This window comes from Salvelinus namaycush, chromosome 16, assembly GCF_016432855.1.
Source record: "Salvelinus namaycush isolate Seneca chromosome 16, SaNama_1.0, whole genome shotgun sequence".
In the NCBI taxonomy this organism is placed as follows: domain Eukaryota; kingdom Metazoa; phylum Chordata; class Actinopteri; order Salmoniformes; family Salmonidae; genus Salvelinus; species Salvelinus namaycush.
In genome coordinates, this window is record NC_052322.1 from 18081713 (window position 1) to 18102419 (window position 20707).

The 20707-nt window shown below is 46.4% G+C and overlaps 1 protein-coding gene across 4 annotated transcripts in view; it reads right to left on the reverse strand.

Moving 5' to 3' along the window:
* Window positions 1–6254: 6254 nt before the first annotated feature.
* LOC120060669 (plexin-A2-like) overlaps window positions 6255–20707 on the reverse strand; it is a 265104-nt gene continuing 250651 nt past the window's right edge. For all 4 annotated transcript variants that reach the window (XM_039010062.1, XM_039010063.1, XM_039010061.1 and 1 more), the window contains 6 exons: window positions 18524–18623; window positions 10910–11100; window positions 10475–10644; window positions 9948–10160; window positions 8644–8794; window positions 6255–6419 (listed from right to left, as the gene is read on the reverse strand). In XM_039010062.1, the coding sequence (XP_038865990.1) occupies window positions 6324–6419; window positions 8644–8794; window positions 9948–10160; window positions 10475–10644; window positions 10910–11100; window positions 18524–18623 (921 nt within the window). In that variant the 3' untranslated portion in view covers window positions 6255–6323. The remainder of the gene's footprint in view (window positions 6420–8643; window positions 8795–9947; window positions 10161–10474; window positions 10645–10909; window positions 11101–18523; window positions 18624–20707) is intronic.

Below are 20707 nucleotides of genomic sequence, written 5' to 3' on the forward strand. Positions count from 1 at the left end.
GTCTTATGCAAAGTTAAACAGGCCAGATCCACTTCCAAAAAGCCCTCAATGATCCGAGTGCTTTTACTGAGAAAGCCCTCGAATACACACAGGGAACTCTGTCTTAGCTGTTCGGTTTGCTGTCATGCAAGAAACCTTCAGCAGTAATCCGAGTGTCAGTGGAATATACAATTAGCAACAACACGCGTGTTCAGAGCACTGTGCACTCTAGTTCTGCAAGGTAAGGTGGCAGGCAGGTGACAGGTGTTAAGTACAGTGCCACAATGGTTCAAGGCATCCCTGAATTAGGATGCCAAGGCAATGCAACCCCAACAAAAGGAACAATACTAACCCAAAGTTGTTTGGCAATAGCTAACAAGGTACATAGAGTAGAAGGGTCTGGTTTGGTTTCATATTGAAGTTAATATCCCATGCATCACAAACCAGGTTGAAATATCATAGCCTACCCCTTGTGCCATCTTGCATGAATTATTTGAGAATTTGTCTTGTAATCCTAGCAGGGAATCCCACCCAGAACAAATGGAATGTCAGCTTTATACAACATCCTTGTAAAGGCATTACAGGGCATTAAGTCCCATGTGGGTTTGAATTGGTCTCATCAGTACAGGATTACAGCACTGTGGGGATTAGCCCTCCCCTTAGGAAATACTGGAGGTAGGAGCAGGCGGTGGCCCAGGGGCTGGGAGATAGGGAATTGGGGATGGGAGTAGCCCGCCGTGGGGCTAGGGGATAGAGGTTGGAGCTGGGGGATAAGGTTGGGGCTGGGTGGCTGGGGGATAGGGCTGGAGCTGGGGGATAAGGTTGGGGCTGGGTGGCTGGGGGATAGGGCTGGAGCTGGGGGATAAGGTTGGGGCTGGGTGGCTGAGGGATAGGGCTGGAGCTGGGGGATAAGGTTGGGGCTGGGTGGCTGGGGGATATAGGGATGGGGTATGGGGGATAAAGTATATCTGAGTCCCATCCCACTGAGGATCCGCTTAGAGCTGCTGACACTGACACCTCACCTTCAGCCAAAGCTCTCAGTTACACAGAGCTGGATCAGATGAGCCAGAGCCAATTACCTGGATCCATATCTCTAACTGTTAGGGACCAAACCACCAGCACTGACTCATCTCATGTAATGTGCAAGAGATGGATTCAGATGCATTGTTTCTAGTCTGATGCAATCAGAAAATATGCAGAATGAATGAAATACCTATGCAAAGTGTGAGACATCCTGTTTTCATCATTCATGAATATGAAGATCCTTCCTCCCCAGTCTCCCACCTTGTCTGGAGTCTCCTCAGCACAGAAAACCTGGTCAAATATCCAGCCATCTCCAGCTGCCTAGCCTCTGTCCAGTTACAGTCTGGCTGAATATTGATGAAGAAGATGATGAAGATCTTCTGGACTGCATGTACTGGGTTATGACTACGCCTGCTTAGCCTGCATATTACACACTGACCCCCAACCATGGCAGTCGGAGGAACTTATTCACAGAGGGTTAGAGGTACTGTACTATAATCTGTGTTATTTAACAACCAAGCGCTGGTTCATATCCGTCCCGGAGGGTCATAATAGGAGCACCACCTTTCAAGAGGTGGGCCGGTTTAAGATAAGGAACTATTGTCCTGGGTCTCCAGTTAGATAGATAGCCGAAATATTTTACGTTAGAGCCCTACTATGGCTTTTTCAGGCACTCGTATTGGTGGGTTAATATGGACAGACAGGAGCAGCGTGGTCAACCTCAGCATCAGACTAGCCGGGGGCCATCTATTACCATCCTAATGGGATTCTTCCATCCCCGGTGTTGTGGAGGATTGTGCAGCCTGAGTCAATGTTGCTGCATGAAGAAGACAAACGGTTGCACTTCTCCATATTAGAGGCATGGGTTATCTTGTTAAGAGCCATGGCGTGAGTGTCCATTGATGGGTTATCTTGTTAGCGGCTAAGCGGCTAGCCTCAGTGTGTGTGTCCCTTGATGGGTTATCTTGTTAGCGGCTAAGCGGCTAGCCTCAGTGTGTGTGTCCATTGATGGGTTATCTTGTTAGCGGCTAAGCGGCTAGCCTCAGTGTCTGTGTCCATTGATGGCAGGGTTTAGATTAAATCCCAGGAATAACCCAGGCTAAATGGGATGAATGAGAGAGAGCAGCCCTTTGTTCCCTGTAGGCTGATGGCCTGGGGCAAGGGCATAAAGTGGAGTGGCTAGGCTACTATAGGAATCTACCACCGTAGCTATATCAACTGTCAAGCCAGGAATTTGACCAATGTTAGGCAGTTCCATCATCATCAAAAACATTATTGGATATCACCTACTTCTGATTACCTCTCTCTATTTGTTATACAGTAGCTAACACATACATTATGCTTGGAAAGGATTATCCTAGTCTGATACTCCTGAGGCAGTTTGTTTCTTCTGATGTCAACGAGACAAGGCAGTGTATTTCAGCTCTATGCGTTTTTTTTTTAACCAGCAAAGTTTATTTATATATAACAACAGTAAAAAGTGAATTCCTGGCTTGCAAAATAGGTGCTTCATATTTACAATAGGTACACAATAATATATTATGATAACAAAACCTAAGCAAAAAAATAAAATAAAAACGAGAACAACTTTAAATACTTTAAACTTTCTTAGAATTTTCACAGCACTTTTATAAAACAACAAGAACAGACAGCCATTATTATTATTATCGTCATTTGTATATACCAAATGACAGAACTCCGGTGTCTACAAAGGGTCGTCTACATTGTGTTGTGTTTAGAATGGAAGAAGGATATTCATTTCATATTGATGCTTCTGCCTTGAGAATAATAGTTGACTTTTCGATTCCCCCGACTGATGACATGAGAAAAGAAAAAAGGTGAATAATTGTCTTTGTTTTTCTGTAAGTAATGAAGCATGCCAGTAGACCCATCACTTTGCCACCACGTAAGCCAAGGGTAAAAAAGTGCACAACATACTGTATCTTCTTCAATTAGGTTCCATCTCTTCTGTAGCGGAAATGGAAGTTGCCATTATAATAATCCTCAACGTGCATCAACTGCAAAATGTCTCAGAGACAACTAACTGGCTGTGAAATTCAATTCTGAGCTGCAGAATGGTAAACAAAACATGATGATAACTTCCACCTTTTAATTTGTCGTCATCATCTCCAAAGTGTAACAGTATGAAATGAATCTGTTACAATTCATTCAAGTCTCTTTCACAAAACGGAAGGTGCAGACAGCAGTGAGTTAAGACTTATAATAATAATAATAATAAGATGTGGAAACGTATTTTCTATTGACTAGCAAAGTCATGGTGTTATAGCATGCTGGCCAGAAGCCAAGGTTGGATTAGATTTTTAGAACGGTAATGAAATAACCAGCGGATGGCAGTTTATGAAAATAAAGACAAGTCAAAAACAGAACATTAAGCAATGGTCCCTCAAGAGAAAAACTGACTTTGTTTCAGTCAAACTATGCCTCTCCATTTCATTTACCCCATTCCTATCAAGCCAAATGGAGAATATAGTGGAACACGTACTATAGAAGGTTTCATCACATGGAATATAAAAGGCACCAGAACACAGACAAGCAATATGAGGCATGAAAGGGGCTTGGTTCTCTTGGATGAGAGGAAGAGAATAGAAGGGAGGACACCATTGTTCAACGGTAGATGCTTCATATTCGTGTTTGAGCGTGTGTCTGTATTTAAAGTGTACTTATAGATATTTGTGTAGCAGGGGGCCAACAGCCAGCCCGCCCTCCTGGCAGGACACATTAATACCATGTCAATCATGTGATCGCCTTGCATTTCTCTATGCCTGTTTTTGATGTGTTTTTTCGTCTTCCGATCACACTCTGCACACGACTACACTCAGATCAAAGCACTGCTTCAAAGCCGGAGCAGGAAACTAGAGCTAAAGGGGTCTCTCTCTCATTTCTGACTGAGCTCTACTCTTCAGACAGCTCTGGCGAGACGGCTGAAGCACTGCCTGCCCGTACAGCAACAGGCCATGACCTCTTCACCTTTCCTATCCTTCTCAAACAGGTCTTTTACACACCGTGGCAAGACAGGTACCTTATCAAAAGGACCGTGCCAATTTCAACAAAACGGTGCCAACAGAGGCGGTGGATTAGTGTTGACGTAAAGACGAGTCAGGACCACTCAGTGGTTTTGATGGTTGGTTTGTTAGCTTGGCGTTCTAAAGCCACAGACAAAACAAGCACATCCATTAACATTGGTTTTATGCTCTCTCCCTCCATGAATCATTTCATCATACTGTTCACCTTTTAATACTACCTAGTTTCAAGTACTTGATGTAAACGGTGAGCCAACAAAGAAGTCTGGAGAAAACAGAATGGTGGTGGTCATTCAATCCAGCAGAAAGAATCTACACTATGTTGTCATGTTTCATAAATGGGTTAAGTTTGGTACAGGACAATCCAATCTTACCAAAGATCTACCTGGTACTGTAACACACATTGTCTTTGATGTTTACATCCTCTTTTGACCATGCTAGCAGTTGAGATATTTCCTTCTTGACAAAAACAAAAAAAATTACAACTTTCGACAAGTAACTCTATATTTGACAGAACTGTCTCTCTCCCGAGCCTGCTACTGTCCTGCTTTCGTACCTGCTCCTTGTTCACAAGCTTCCAGTTACATGAGCACCTCTCTGCAGGCTCTTTACTTCAGTTCCAGGGCTTGGATGGCCCCCGTTGTAAAGCATTAACCGATGAATCATTTAAAACAACGGGATCTTTTGGCACTACACAGGCTTTTTCTTATTCTCGTTTGGAAAGACGTTGCTGGTACATAGTTGGGTAGAAAACTAAGTTCGCTAGCATTTAGCCGCTAGCCTGATCCATTGGCACTTACAAAAACAAACAAAGATGGACCTTAAAAACACTTCTTCTGACATGTGATACGATGCATGCAAGTTTTACACACACACTTGATCCGATCCCCCTAAAGCCATACAAACAGCGGTTATATAACGGAGTGTTTTCACTCCTGCCGCCAGCCTCAGTCCCCAGCTTGGCAGACTCTAGAATCTAGTCTCCAGTATATTATGGTATTTGTACGTTAAGAGCAGCGTAGCCACGGCAACTACGGCTACAATACAGACTGTATAGTACACACCCTCTTACGGTAGAGATAGAGGATTTGGTAGCAGGGTAAATTATGGTGACAGGGGTAAAGGGACTTGGACGGATGTTCAGTTGGCCATCTATGTTGCCATTAAAGTTCTGTTCAACTAACTCCTATTTGTTTAAAATACAAACTCAAATGAAAAAGTCCCATCAGCATTTGTACATTCACAGTACATACAGATGGCGTTACTGCAGAGGAGAGTCTTCTAGAAACCAGTAGGATGCTGGTTGTTGTTGTCCTTATAACCTAAACGCTCTGTGGGCCTGTGGATCTCCTCTTATCACACAGGGTACAGGGGTTTGGGGTCGATAAGCATGCTGGTTGAACTTTGACCCCCTCAGAGGAGGTCCGTTCTCTGTACGATGCGGAATGCGTTTTTGTGGGTTCCTGTACAGGGCTGATGGGTTACAGTCAGAGCTGGGTTCTGTCCACTTGGTCTGGAGTATCATGTTGATAACGAATGGTATTGCTGTCTGAGGAGAACAGAGAGCAGGACAGGACATGACATAGAACCATGTCTTTCTGATGGCCACGGCACCCTATAAAGACGTGTTATAATACAACCTATGCCTTTGTACAGTACAACAATGTCCATATATGTAACAAGAGGAAGATGTTTCCACTGCAACTGATAAGATCAAAATGTACACATACAAAAATAAAGCAGATATTTTTGGAAGCAAAACTCAGCAACAATATCTCTGGAATCCATCATGAGAAGTCTTTATCGCTAACTCTTTTTCCTTACACTGTCTCTAATGTGAGTTTTCAGCAGACAGGGAGAGTGTATCTGGCTACAACATCTCCCCTCTGTTCGTTCCTTCTCTCAACATATCTCTCCTCCAGGGCTATACACACACACAACACTGCCCGTCAAACCCAAAATAATATCAGCTGGAAAGAAAGATGCCATGTAGCCTTTATGGAGGTCTGTGGTCGCCCCACCATACATCATCATCACCACCCATGTCTCCAGAGCCTATGGAGTCTTTTGGAGTTGGTGGCAGTATGGTGCAGGAAGAAAATTTGATAAAAAAAAAATAAACTCTTGATTTCTGGATTTAAAAGGTCCCAGGTCAGTGGTGGTTGCTTGTCCCCCCCCCCCTCCCCACCCCCCACACTGTGAGTATCGGGACTGTTGGTTGGGTGGCTGTGGCTGATCGATATCCCGGGCCGGTCCAGTCGTCCAATCCCGTGGTCTGTCTCAGCTCTCCAGGGACATGGCTGAGATGAGCTGCTCCACCTTGTAGGCCAGACGCTGTTTCTTAGCCTGCTCGTCCTGCTCCAGGGCCATGGTGATCTGGGAGGGGGGGGGGCACAAGACAACAACATGCTTTACTGTCACTCCTAACACACTCAAACCAGGAAGTCAGCCTACTGTGAACCCAGGACAACAACATGCTTCAGTGTCACACTCAACCCAGGGAAGACGTACAGATGTATTGAGGAATGCGATGTCTGTGGTCTGTTTACAGTATTATGTGTTGAGGAAGTTGACATTTTGTGATTTGGCTTTTCTTAAATGCCCCTGAGGGAATAAATTAAGTTGTATTGACTTACATAATGTCCATTGTATGTCAACTGGCTTAGAGTTAAGAGCTTGGTTGGATGGGTGGGATCATGTATGATTGCTACTTCCTGACATTAAAGAGGAAATATAGTTGTCTCTGTCAGAGAGAGTGGCACAAAACGGAGGAATCCAACTGGCTATCTTATGCTTTTGTCTCTCTGTAAACGTGGGCATTTGTCAAGTTGTTCAAAGTGGAATCCGACAGGGTCTCCTCTCTGCTGTCTGTGGTGTCACACACGCTGTATGCACGCCAGGGTGACAACGCGGCAGCTGGGCGGTGCTTTTTCATGTGCTCATATCAAACAGGAGAAATATTCCCCAATAAGATCACTGGTACGAGTTATGCCACACAGTGAGTCAATATAAAGTGACATTGGTTAAAGCTGTGCACCAATGCTACAGCAGCGCAGCTCTCCCATTTCTATCTAACAGAAATGTACTGTATGTGATTGTGAGAAGTAGACAAGAAAAAGGGCTGGAAAAGGTTGCTATGCACCCCCCCCCCCCCAGGAATACACAATGTTCTCATAACTAGGCCTTGCGCTGAAAACATTATGGGGACATTAACGAAGACTAGTTTCTCTTAAGGTCTGTACATAGCTCCAGCAGCCTGTCCCATAGTACACTACCTGCCTCCCTGCCCTGCCTGTTGTCTCCCTCTCATCTGCCTAAGTGCTCTTAGAGCTGGCAGAGCCCAGCGGAGCCTCTCCTCCTCATCCCCCTCTCCACCTCATACCAATCTATTATGAATCTGTTGTGCTGTATGCAGGCACAGCTCCTTCCCTCCCTCCCTCCGCCATCACCAAAATCAATTTAGCACTGCGCTAGCCCGCTAGAGGGGTCACACAAGGAGCCAGGCTTGGAACAAACAACTGATGACGGCCAACGATAGGGGCCTTAGCACTGTGCCCAGGAGAGAGAGCTAGAGAAGAGGAAAGACAGAGAGAGGGCATGAGTGTGTGTGTGTGTCTGTCTGTGTCTGTGAGAGAGAAAGAAAGAAAGCTAGAGGTGGGGGAAGAGCGTGGGATAAAAGAAAAGGAAACAAAGTGGGAAGAAAGTGCGAGAAAGAGAGTGGGAGTAAAAGAGGTGGTCTCTGAGAGGTAAAAAGAGGGCGAGGAGAAGTGAACACTAGCTCTAGCGGCAGCAGCTTCAAGCTCTTAGGGAAGATGGGGAAGAAGAGAGAGAGATGAGAGAAACACAGAGGAGAGAGTGAAAGGGTGAAAGATAGATGGAATAGAAAGGGAGAGAGAAGAGGGAGTGGGCTCCTCGTCTTGTGAATGGGGCCTCAATAAGGTCAGACTAATGGCTCCCAGAAGAGGTGCTGACATTACAGCCGGAATGTCTCCATTACAGAACCCTTTCTCTTTCTCTCTCTCTCTCTCCCCCGTCTCTTCTTTGTCGCACTCTCCCATCCCTCTCCCTAATTTTCTCCCACATTTTCTCTCTCCATTTTTCTCTCTCTCTTTGCCCTCTCTCTCTCGTTCTCTTTCTTTCCCTCAACCCCCCTCTCCACGTCTTGATTCTGCTCAAGAGAGCCACAGAGAAAGAAAGCGAGAGCGAGAGCGAGAGAGAGAACAGGGCTGTGTTCCTTCACACCACTCAGGGGATGGAGTAGCATGCTGAGCTGCTTGTACAGCCGCTGTTCCTGTCTCTCCTCCACATATCATCCACCCACAACTCTCATTGGCCCAGGACATATGGCACTTAGGATGGGTTGTGTGGCATGGCGGAGGGGGGGGGGGGGGGGGGGGGGTTCTGTGTGACGAATACCATCAGATCAGAGAAACTCTTGGCATCTCTGAAAGTATTTGAAACACTCTAAATGAGTTAGGAATGACCATGAACTAGTCTAGACTTAACTGAAGAGGAGAGTTGATAAGACTGTAGCATGGCCTCGCCTGTTAAAAGAATGGCCATTATTGCAGTGTGTCTATGTGTGTGTGTTAGGACTCACCTCCTCGCTGTATTTGGACACATAGGAGTAGATCTCGTTGAGAGCACTGAGCATGTTAAACTCTGTGGAGTGGAGCCTGGCCTGCTCTGCCAGGTAGGCATTCATGTCCTGGTCACTGATGGCCGGCAGACGGTTAATGTCCGCGTAGTACCTGCAGGCACACACAGGGGGCGACACTCAGTTTCAACATGCAAAGCTGAAACAATCTACATCAGAATTCTTCACCGGAACGTTAAGCCTCATCACAGAGTACATCACAGGAGGCTGCTGAGGGGAGGACAGCTCATAATAATGGCTGGAAAGCAGGGAATGGAATGGCATCAAACACATGGAAACCACGTGTTTGATGTATTTGATGCCATTCAACTTATTGCGCTCCAACCATTACCACGAGCCCGTCCTCTCCAATTAAGGTGCCACCAACCTCCTGTGGAGTACATCTGTGAAAAAGTATGTGAACCCTTTGGAATTACCTGGATTTCTGCATAAATTGGTCATAAAATTTGATCTGATCTTCATCTAAGTCACAACAATAGACAAACACAGTGTGCTTAAACTAATAACACACAAATTATTGTATTTTTCTTGTGTATATTGAATCCATAATTTAAACATTCACAGTGTAGGTTGGGAAAAGTATGTGAACCCCTAGGAGTAATGACTTCCCCAAAAGCTAATTGGAGTCAGGAGTCAGCTAACCTGGAGTCCAATCAATGAGACGAGATTGGAGATGTTGGTTAGAGCTGCCCTGCTCTATAAAAAAACACACATTTGAGTTTGCTGTTCACAAGAAGCATTGCCTGATGTGAACCATGCCTCAAACAAAAAAGATCTCAGAAGACCTAAGATTAAGAATTGTTGACTTGCATAAAGCTGGAAAGGGTTACAAAAGTATCTCTAAAAGCCTTGATGTTCATCAGTCCACGGTAAGACAAATTGTCGATAAATGGAGAAAGTTCAGCACTGTTGCTACTCTAGGAGGGGCCGTAAGGGAAAGATGACTGCAAGAGCACAGCGCAGAATTCTCAGTGAGGTTAAGAAGAATCCTAGAGTGTCAGCTAAAGACTTACAGAAATCTCTGGAACATGCTAACATCTCTGTTAAAAAGTCTACAATACGTAAAACTCTAAACTAGAATGGTGTTCATGGGAGGACACCACGGAAGAAGCCACTGCTCTCTAAAAAAACAACATCACACACACACAGGGCAAGTAAGCGTGTCGTCGGACAGTGTATATCGTGTGCGTCCTGGACACATGAAAACAAGGAAATAGAATTGTTTGTGTATATTTTGTCTCACTCACCTTTCTACCCAGCTCTTGTAGTTGGGGATGTCTTTAGCGTACAGCAGCTTGTTGGAGGGAGAGTCCTTGCCCAGGCGGTGCTCTGAGGTAGAGCAGGAGTCCATGAAGGTCTGGGCCACCACAGACAGACAGGCGTCCGTGATGCTGCTCTTGTGGATGTCAAACACAAACTGAGGGTTCTTGATCACGTTTACCCAGAACCGCAGCGGGAGGCTGAGAGAGAGGCCACAGAAATGAGTCAGTCAGAATCCCCTCTCAGTATTTTTCTTCACTCACTGGGTCATGAAAGCACTGAGTCAGAATCCACTAACTATCAGTACCGTATTTCTCTCCTATTTCTGGGTCACTAAAGTGCTGGCTTTAGGGAGGAGCTTTAGGCTCTGAACTCCAGACAGGCAGAATCCAGTACTGTTATATTTTGTAAAGTTTCTTACCGATGACTCAGTGTATCATCCTCTGATTGATACATATCACATCCTACATTATACATCCTATCATTCATATTCTACATCCTCCAGGTTCCTCACCAGTTGCTCTTCCACGTGTGGCGGACATCTTGGTCGTGGATGCCGTGTTTGTCCGCCTGCTCGTCCAGGAAATCAAACATGTATTTGATGGCGAGGGGCAGAGCGCTACCCCGGTGGACGGTACTGAACAACGTCTCAAACAGGTCATCCACAAACTTCTGCAGTGTACCCTGGGTAAAAACAATGGACACACCAGGTCAGATATACATAAACTCACTCAACAATAAATTATTTCCTAAATGAATAGGCAATAACCTAAGCAGATGAAAGTCTGTCATTAGCCACTGGATCCAAAATACAGGATTGTACCACCAGTCACTTAGTACAATTTATGTAAAACAAAACCACTGTAACTGAAAGTAAACTACTGTAGTATAATTGAAATATGGAGGGACAATGCTTGTTACATAAAGACGTTTGTAAGCTGGGTGTTACCTTGGTGGCCAGCAGCCTGGTCAGGTATATCTCGGAGACCATCTTGCTGCCGCGGTCTCCCTCCTTCTGGTCTCCATGCTCGTGGTTCTTGACGAGGTGCCACACTTTGACCCCACTCTCAAGGTCAGGGGTTATCATAGGGGCACGGGAACGCAGACTGTCTGGACTACCTGTGTACCGGAAGGATGAGTCTAGAGAGAGAAAGAGAGAGCGAAAAAGGGTAGGGGAGAGAGATGGAGGGAGAGAGAGGGAGATAAATTAGACACTACGTTCCTAGTTCTGTGCTCTATTCCCTTGTCCTGTCCAGTAACACACACGCAAGATGGCGCCGACAGACAGGGAAGCTCTGCTTCTAGCTCCTAGGCAACTTTGCTGTATTTATTTTTTTGTGTGTTATTTCTTACATTATTAGAGAGAGATGATATTACATACAGCCAGAAATAACTTTTGGATGTCAGAGCGGCGGTAACTCACCAGCATTATGAGCAGGAATACTACTTTCCAAAATTGGATTCTTTGTTCGTACCCCCCAGGGCAATTGAACTTGTCCCAGAGGCTGCTCCAAGACGCCGCCGGCGGAGAAGAGGTATATATTACTCGGCAATGTTCAATCTCTGGACAATAAAGTAGACGAGCTGAGGGCGAGGATCTCCTTCCAGAGAGACATCAGAGATTGTAATATACTCTGTTTCACGGAATCATGGCTCTTTCCAGATATACTGTCCCTGTCCATACAGCCATACAGGTTCTCAGTACATCGCGCAGACAGGAATAAAGAACTCTCCGGGAAGAAGGAAGGCGGGGGTGTATGTTTCATGATTAACTACTCATGGTGTGATTGTGATAATGTACAGAAACTCAAGTCCTTTTTTTAAATTTTTTTATTTAAATTTTATCCCATTTTCTCCCCAATTTTCGTGGTATCCAATCGCTAGTAATTACTATCTTGTCTCATCGCTACAACTCCCGTACGGGCTCGGGAGAGACGAAGGTCGAAAGCCATGCGTCCTCCGAAGCACAACCCAACCAAGCCGCACTGCTTCTTAACACAGCGCGCCTCCAACCCGGAAGCCAGCCGCACCAATGTGTCGGAGGAAACACCGTGTACCTGGCCCCCTTGGTTAGCGCGCACTGCGCCCGGCCCGCCACAGGAGTCGCTGGAGCGCGATGAGACAAGGATATCCCTACCGGCCAAACCCTCCCTAACCCGGACGACGCTATGCCAATTGTGCGTCGCCCCACGGACCTCCCGGTCGCGGCCGGCTGCGACAGAGCCTGGGCGCGAACCCAGAGACTCTGGTGGCGCAGTTAGCACTGCGATGCAGTGCCCTAGACCACTGCGCCACCCGGGAGGCCCTGAAACTCAAGTCCTTTTGTTCACCCGACCTAGAATACCTCACAATCAAATGCCGACCGTATTACCTCCCAAGAGAATTCTCTTCGGTTATAGTCACAGCCGTATATATTCCACCTCAAGCCGATACCACGGCGGCCCTCAAGGAACTACACTGGACTTTGTGCAAACTGGAAACCACATATCCTGAGGCCGCATTTATTGTAGCTGGGGATTTTAACAAAGCAAATTTGAGGAAAATGCTACTGAAGTTCTATCAACACAGTGACTGTAATACTCGCGCTGCTTAAACACTCGACCACTGCTACTCCAACTTCCGGGTCTGAGAATAACATTGACGTATACACTGACACGGTGACTGAGTTCATCAGGAAATGTATAGGGGATGAAGTTCCCACGGTGACTATTAAAACCTACCCAAATCAGAAGCTGTGGATAAATGGCAGCATTCGAGCAAAACTGAAAGCGTGAACCAAACGCATTTAACCATGGCAAGGTGACTGGGAATATGGTTGAATACAAACAGTATAGTTATTACCTCCATAAGGCAATCAAACAGGCAAAACATCAGTACAGAGACAAAGTGGAGTCGTAATTCAACAGCTCAGACACGAGACGTATGTGGCAGTGTCTACAGACAATCACGGACTACAAAGGGAAAACCAGCCACGTCGTGAACACCGTCGTCTTGCTCCCGGACAAGCTAAACACCTTCTTCGCCTGCTTTGAGGATAACACAGTGACACCGACCAACGTGAGTAAGACATTTAAGCAGTTAACCCTCGCAGGGCTGCCGGCCCAGACGCGTCCTCAGAGCATGCGCAGACCAGCTGGCTAGAGTGTTTACGGACATATTCAATCTCTCCCTATCCCAGACTGCTGTCCCCACTTGCTTCAAGATGTCCACCATTGTTCCTGTACCCAAAAAGCAAAGGTAACTGAACTAAATGACTATCGCCCCGTAACATTCACTTCTGTCATCATGAAGCGCTTTGAGAGGCTAGTTAAGGATCATATCACCTCCACCTTACCTCACACACTAGACACACTTCAATTTGCATACTGCCCCAATAGATCCACAGACGATGCAATCGCCATCACACTGCACACTGCCCTATCCCATCCGGACAAGAGGAATACCTATGTAAGAATGCTGTTCATTGACTATAGCTCAGCCTTCAACACCATAGTACCCTCCAAGCTCATCATTAAGCTCGGGGCCCTGGTTCTGAACACAGCCCTGTGCAACTGCGTCCTGGACGTCCGGACTGGCCGCACCCAGGTGGTGAAGATAGGAAACAACACCACTTTGCTGATCCTCTACACAGGGGCCCCACAAGGGTGTGTGCTCAGCCCCCTCCTGTACTCCCTGTTCACCCATGACTGCGTGGCCACGCATGCCTCCAACTCAATCATCAAGTTTGCAGACAACACAACAGTAGTAGGCCTGATTACCAACAATGACGAGACAGCCTACAGAGAGGAGGTGAGGGACCTGGCGGAGTGGTGCCAGAAAAATAACCTCCCTCAACGTCAACAAAACAAAGGAGCTGATCGTGGACTTCAGGAAACAGCAGAGAGAGCACGCCCTTATCCACATCGACGGGAGAAGGTGAAAAGCTTCAAGTTCCTCTGCGTACACATCACCGACGATCTGAAATGGTCCGCCAACACAGACAGTGTGGTGAAGAAGGCGCAACAGCATCTCTTCAACTTCAGGAGGCTGAATAAATTTGGCTTGGCCCCTAAGACCCTCACAAACTTTGACAGATGCACAATTGAGAGCATCCTGTCAGGCTGTAGCACCGCCTGGTACGGCAACTGTACTGCCCGCAACCGAAGGGCTCTCCAGAGGGTGGTGCGCATAACGCATCTCCGGAGGCACACTGCCTGCCCTCCAGGACACTTACAGCACCCGGTGTCACAGGAAGGCCAAAAAGATCATCAAGGACATCAACCAGCCGAGTCTTGGCCTGTTCACACTGCTACCATCCAGAAGGCAAGGTCAGTACAGGTGCATCAAAGCTGGGACCGAGAGACTGAAAAACAGCTTCTATCTCAAGGCCATCAGACTGTTAAATAGCCATCACTAGCCGGCTACCACCCGGTTACTCAACCCTGCACCTTAGAGACTGCTGCCCAATATACATAGCCATGGAATCACTGGTCACTTTAATAATGTTTACATACTGCTTTACTCATCTCATATATATACAGTGGGGAGAAGAAGTATTTGATACACTGCCGATTTTGCAGGTTTTCCTACTTACAAAGCATGTAGAGGTCTGTAATTTTTATCAACTTCAACTGTGAGAGACAGAATCTAAAACAAAAACCCAGAAAATCACATTGTATGATTTTTAGTAATTAATTTGCATTTTATTGCATGACATAAGTATTTGATCACCTACCAACCAGTAAGAATTCCGGCTCTCACAGACCTGTTAGTTTTTCTTTAAGAAGCCCTCCTGTTCTCCACTCATTACCTGTATTAACTGCACCTGTTTGAACTCGTTACCTGTATAAAAGACACCTGTCCACACACTCAATCAAACAGACTCCAACCTCTCCACAATGGACAAGACCAGAGAGCTGTGTAAGGACATCAGGGATAAAATTGTAGACCTGCACAAGGCTGGGATGGGCTACAGGACAATAGGCAAGCAGCTTGGTGAGAAGGCAACAACTGTTGGCGCAATTATTAGAAAATGGAAGAAGTTCAAGATGATGGTCAATCACCCTCGGTCTGGGGCTCCATGCAAGATCTCACCTCGTGAGGCATCAATGAAAATCATACAATGTGATTTTCTGGATTTTTGTTTTAGATTCCGTCTCTCACAGTTGTATTGTACCTATGATAAAAATTACAGACCTCTACATGCTTTGTAAGTAGGAAAACCTGCAAAATCGGCAGTGTATCAAATACTTGTTCTCCCCACTGTATACTGTATTCTATTCTACTTTTAGTCTATGCCACTCTGACATTGCGCATCCTAATATTTATATATTTCATATATTTCCATTATTTTACTTGTAGGTTGTGTGTATTGTGTGTATTGTTGTGAATTGTTAGATATTACTGCACTGTTGGAGCTAGGAACACAAGCATTTCGCTACACCCACAATAACATCTGCATGTGACCAATAAAATGAGATTTGATTTGATTTCCCCCCCAACACACACACACTGAACCTCCTCCTGTCTAATTTGCCCTTCTCCTCTGTAGTCTCATTCAAAGCTTAAAACCCCTAGTCCCTTGTTCCTCTTTAACCTTTCTGTAAAGTAAATTGCAGCGTTGGATCATTTCATATTAGCTTGGCGGAAATGTGATGAAGGAAGGGGAATAAATAGGTGTCTGTCTGTCTGTCCGTCCGTCCGTCCGTCCAGCTCAATACATGTCTGTTGGCCCTCTGGATAGCAGGAGCAGCACCCTCTCACTCGACTAAACGGATGAAAGGAGCCATGCACCAATAATATTTCATTAAGTCCAGAGAATGGTGGAGGGGCAGCTGCCAGCCCAGTGCCCCCCCCTCTCTTTCATATCATCTCCCCCCCACATCTCTCCCTCTCATATCATCTCTCTCTGTCTCTCGCTCTCTTTCCTTCATATTATCCCTCTCTCTGAATAGAGGTGTGAGAGAGAAATCCATATTTATGTTTATTTATTTTCCCTTTTGTACTTTAACTATTTGCACATCGTTACAACACTGTATATAGACATAATATGACATTTGAAATGTCTCTATTATTTTGTAACTTTTTTGAGTGTAATGTTTACTGTTCATTTTTGATTTCACCTTTGTTTATTATCTACTTCGCTTTGGCAATATAAACATATGTTTCCCATGCCAATAAAGCCCTTTTGAATTGAATTTAATTGAGAGCGAGAACGAGACGTGGCTCTCCTCGGTTCCTCTTAAAAGGAAGTAGTATTGTCTCTTTCCTGCTGTCGCCACGTTGAATCAATGCATCAAAGATCTCTAATATGTAAAGCACTCCAGCCATCTTCTTCCCTCATTCCTTTGACACTAAGGAATGGCGCTCTTCTCCTCCTCTCTTCTTCGCCAGTGTTCTTACTTAGCAGCTCTTTCCTCCCCAGTGGCGGTGAGTGTGTGTGTGAGTGTGTGAGGGGTCTGGAGGGGCTCTCTATCATTGTCAGATCCCTCTCACCTGTCTTCAAAGGGCAGTGTGGGACAACTAAGCCTCAGCGCTCTACAGCGCTCTACAGCTCTAAGTGGTATTTTCTAAAGAGCAGCAGCAGCGAGAAGGGTCTCTAGGGTGGCCACTGGGGACCTTTGAGTCTGTCAGCCCCTGTGTGTGTCTCTCTGCGTGTGCGAGTGGGGTGGATTGAGGTCTCAAATCCCATTTTAAGCCACTGGCAGGTCCTTGCCCCTCTCTCTCTCTACTCCTTCCTCTCCAGGGGGGCAGACCTCTCCCTCCTATCTTCAGCTCAGTAACCACTGCACCAGGCTTCACGCTCCCGGGGGTGGGTGTGAGGGCAGCAGGGGTGTGTGTGTGTGTGTGTGTGTGTGTGTGTGTGTGTGTGTGTGAGGTAGGTTGTGAGGCATCAGGGGGGAGTGTGTAGTGGGTTACTCAGGGCCGGGAGGGCGCTGGAACAGTAAATTGAGGCGGGATGCTAAATGCTGAACGTTAAATTGATATGAATCAATCAGCTGGGTGTCGGGGCACATCTGTGCCCGCTGTGCCAGGTTTTGATTGATTGGGGACCGGGCTGGAGCCAGAGGACAGGTTGTTTTTTGATGCAGCATCGTACAAAACACACACACACACACACACACACACACACACACACACACACACACACACACACACACACACACACACACCCCTCATTGCTATTTAATGACTTTGGTCAAATATTCAGATTTAAGCAGTATGTTGTTCAGGATGGAATACTGTGTAATATTGTATGCATTACCAGCCACTGAACCAAACTGAGACTAACATAATGTGTTAGTTTCCTTTAGATCATTCAGGTTGGCAATTCATCTCCAGATCCTCTGTTTCAGTCATTACAGAGTAATACTTCTTTACTACATTAGAGCGTAATACTGCTTTGTTGGTGATGTAGTCATTACTCCTGTATCTCACAGTCTCTCTACAGTACATTCTTAATGAGGATGTGTTAATGAGGAGTTGGCAATGCTTTCTCTGACATCGTAAACGTCACTATCTTTATGAATTAGAGATAGTCCTATAGGACCTTTATTGCACATTGCACATTAGCTATCCTCATTGTTTGTCTGACACTGTCCAGGGGTAATTTCCAATATACTGGTGGTTTTGTGATTGGCAAATGGGGACTTAGTAAATAGGAAAGGAGAGGGATGATGGTGTTACTGGCCCAATTGGTCATCTCTCCAGGCGACAGAAAACAACCTATGGGGGTTCTCATCCAATCCCAGCCCTGATAATTGGCCAACCGTGTTCCGTTTTCACTTTCTATTGGTGTGAAGTATCATTCACAGTGAATAATTAGCCAATCACATGCTGCCTTTGGGGTTGGGCATGGAACCAGATGGGAGGCCCTGTGGCTCACCCCTGTGACTGTCACCTGTGTGTGTGTGTGTGTGTGTGTGTGTGTGTGTGTGTGTGTGTGTGTGTGTGTGTGTGTGTGTGTGTGTGTGTGTGTGTGTGTGTGTGTGTGTGTGTGTGTGTGTGTGTGTGTGTGTGTGTGTGTGTGTGTGACGGACCATTACACTCTGGCTCCAGGCTCAGTCCGGCGTCCTCATTATTATACTTGATGGTAAAACCAAACACCTCTCTCCATGTCTCCCATCGGGCCCTCTCTATTCTCCCCCTCTCTTTCTCTCCCTTCATCCCTCAATCCCCCTCTCTTCCTCTCCATCCCTCTACCACCCCTGCAGTTTCTGGGCTGTGAGGTAAACGGCAGTAAACACCATCGGGAGGAGATAGTACGGTAAGCAATGGCTCCGCAGCAAAGCATTAAACGCTCCAAACAGAGCTGGTCTTTAGCTAGGAGGGTTTTATTTTTGCTCACATTGTGGCTCTGGACAAAATGTCTACAAACTCATCTGAAAGGCGAATGTGTATATCAGGTGTGCTCACACCCAAAGGCTTAGACACGGAACACTTTGACCTCCGACCCTCCCTTCCTCTTCCTGTGTTAATATTTATGTTGATGTTGTTTGTTTGAAATAGTCCCATGGCTTGAGGAGCTAAGTACAGTACTTACCATGGTGATCTATGTACAACGTTCTATGTTCTATGTGCTCACCATATCTGCTGATAGAGGTCCGGGAGATGCTGGCTGACGGGGGGATGTTGTAGGAAGAGGTCTGTTTTGGCACCAGAGCCACCACACAGCGATCAGACACCTGCAACAACGCAACAGAGAACATTTTGATAAGAGAACATGCTCAATCACCGACAGGCGTACTGCTCACGGATGACATGTTGTCCGTTTGCAGTACACATTGATCTGCAACCCTGGTTTAGAACACTCCGCCCCTTTCCAAGAGATACGAACACGTGCTCACACATATGCCATGACACAGCATCTCCTTCCTCTCCTTCTCCTTGAATCCCTCCCTCCCTGTACTCTGTCACATTCTCTCCATTCAACTTCCTCTCATCTCTAAAGCCTCGTGGGCTCTCTCTGAAGAGCGTCTCTCTGTAAGAAACGACTCAAATGCCTCTGTGATGAGATGATCCGCATCGTCATTCCCATCACTCCCCAGCCATTAGGGAAATAAGGAGAGGAGAGAAGGGATGGGGAAGGGGAGGCGGGAGTGGGCAGAAAGCCGGAGCTAAAGCAATGCGGAGTGAGAGCTTCCCACTGGCATGTCTAGAAAACAACCTCCCCCGCCTCACTGTCATCGCAGCATCTCAGAGGGGGGGGGGGGGGACGGGCAGAGAGAGAGGAAAAGAAATTAAGCCATAACAGTGATGGAAAAAGAGAGAAAGACAGAAAGTGGAGGGATTGTCCAAAAACGGAAGGGAAATTGATGATAAGAAAGATATTGAGAGTGACAGACAACAATGGCACAGTGGAAGAGTCAGCCCTCCAATCCAGCTCTATTGTCTACAGTATTCCTACAAAGATTTCCTTTGATCTCAACTACACGAGATACGGAAGGAGGATGAGCTTTCTCCACATGAAAGAGTCCTCCTTATAGGTCACCTTTACTCTACTGTACATGCCAGGACCATTCTGACTACCTCTCTGTCTTTGTCTATGGACGACACATTGCTGACTCTGTCCACAGTCTCTCCGAGCCACAACCATAAAAGTCAGTGTTCTAAACCATCACACTTTCTACAGTCATTTACTCTACATTTCATTGCTAATCACAGCTGGGAGGGTGTGTTTGCGTGCACTCCTTCAATCTGGATAGACAAAATATTGCACACAAATATACAAAACCCCTGTTTCCTTTTTGAGAACCAAAATGCCAAAGCCCTCTGTGGCATTTCCAGCCAGCCCAGTGAAGGGATTTGAGTTTTCGGAGTGAGAGAACAAGATGGACAAACATCCAACAGTGGGAAATCACCATGCAGCCACAGGCTGAACGAAAACCTCCGATATGACATGAAAACAAGGTTGAGAGAAATAAGCTGTCCCCCGACCTCTCCTCACTGTTAGCCTCTCTAATGCTTCAGCTGGGTCACCTCTCTCTTCTCTCCTGTCGCCTCCTTTCTATACTTCTCCTCCTCCTCTTCTTAGCACACCACGGCTAATGACGTGGCCCCATGTTGTACAGTAGCAACCCTCAAACCCCACTCCTCCACTAATTTCTAACAGGCCATTAGCTGGGGTCACAGCCAGGGTCAGGGCTAGAGCTAACTCCAGCTCCAGCAGACAGAGCACTTGAAAGGACAGAAGCTCGAGGAGGAGTCATCTCATTAAATGATGCCACTCCGCCTGCCCTCTTAGTGGGAAACGACAAACCGCTCTTTGGAACCTCTTTCCAGCCGTCGGCTCTGGATTGTGAAGACCTCTCTTCTTTCCTCCCGAGCCCAACCTATCCTCTCCCTCTCCATCCTAACCTTCTCCATATTTTCGTAAGCCTTTACCCTCGTTCCTCCAGCTCTGACAGTAGTGACACCTGTTCCTTTCTACACCGAGCATTGTCTCTCTTCCTCTCTCCTTTATGGAATAGTCTGACAGGAGGCTCTCTCTCTCGCTCTCTCTCTCTCTCTCTGCCTCGCACCGATCCTTCTCCCTCTCCTCCTCTATGTTATGGAGTCTGACAGAAGGGCTGTGTGAGCGTAGAGATAGAGATGGGATGTGGTGATAGTGTAGATGATTGAAGGCGTGCAGCTTCGTCCTTCAGGGCTAATCCACAGCGTGAGGCAGGGAGCTGAGGTGAGCCTGACAGTGGCCTGCAGGTGTGATAAGGGACCAACGCTACACTGTGATAAGACTTCCATCAAACAGCCCCCTATCTCTCATCCCCTG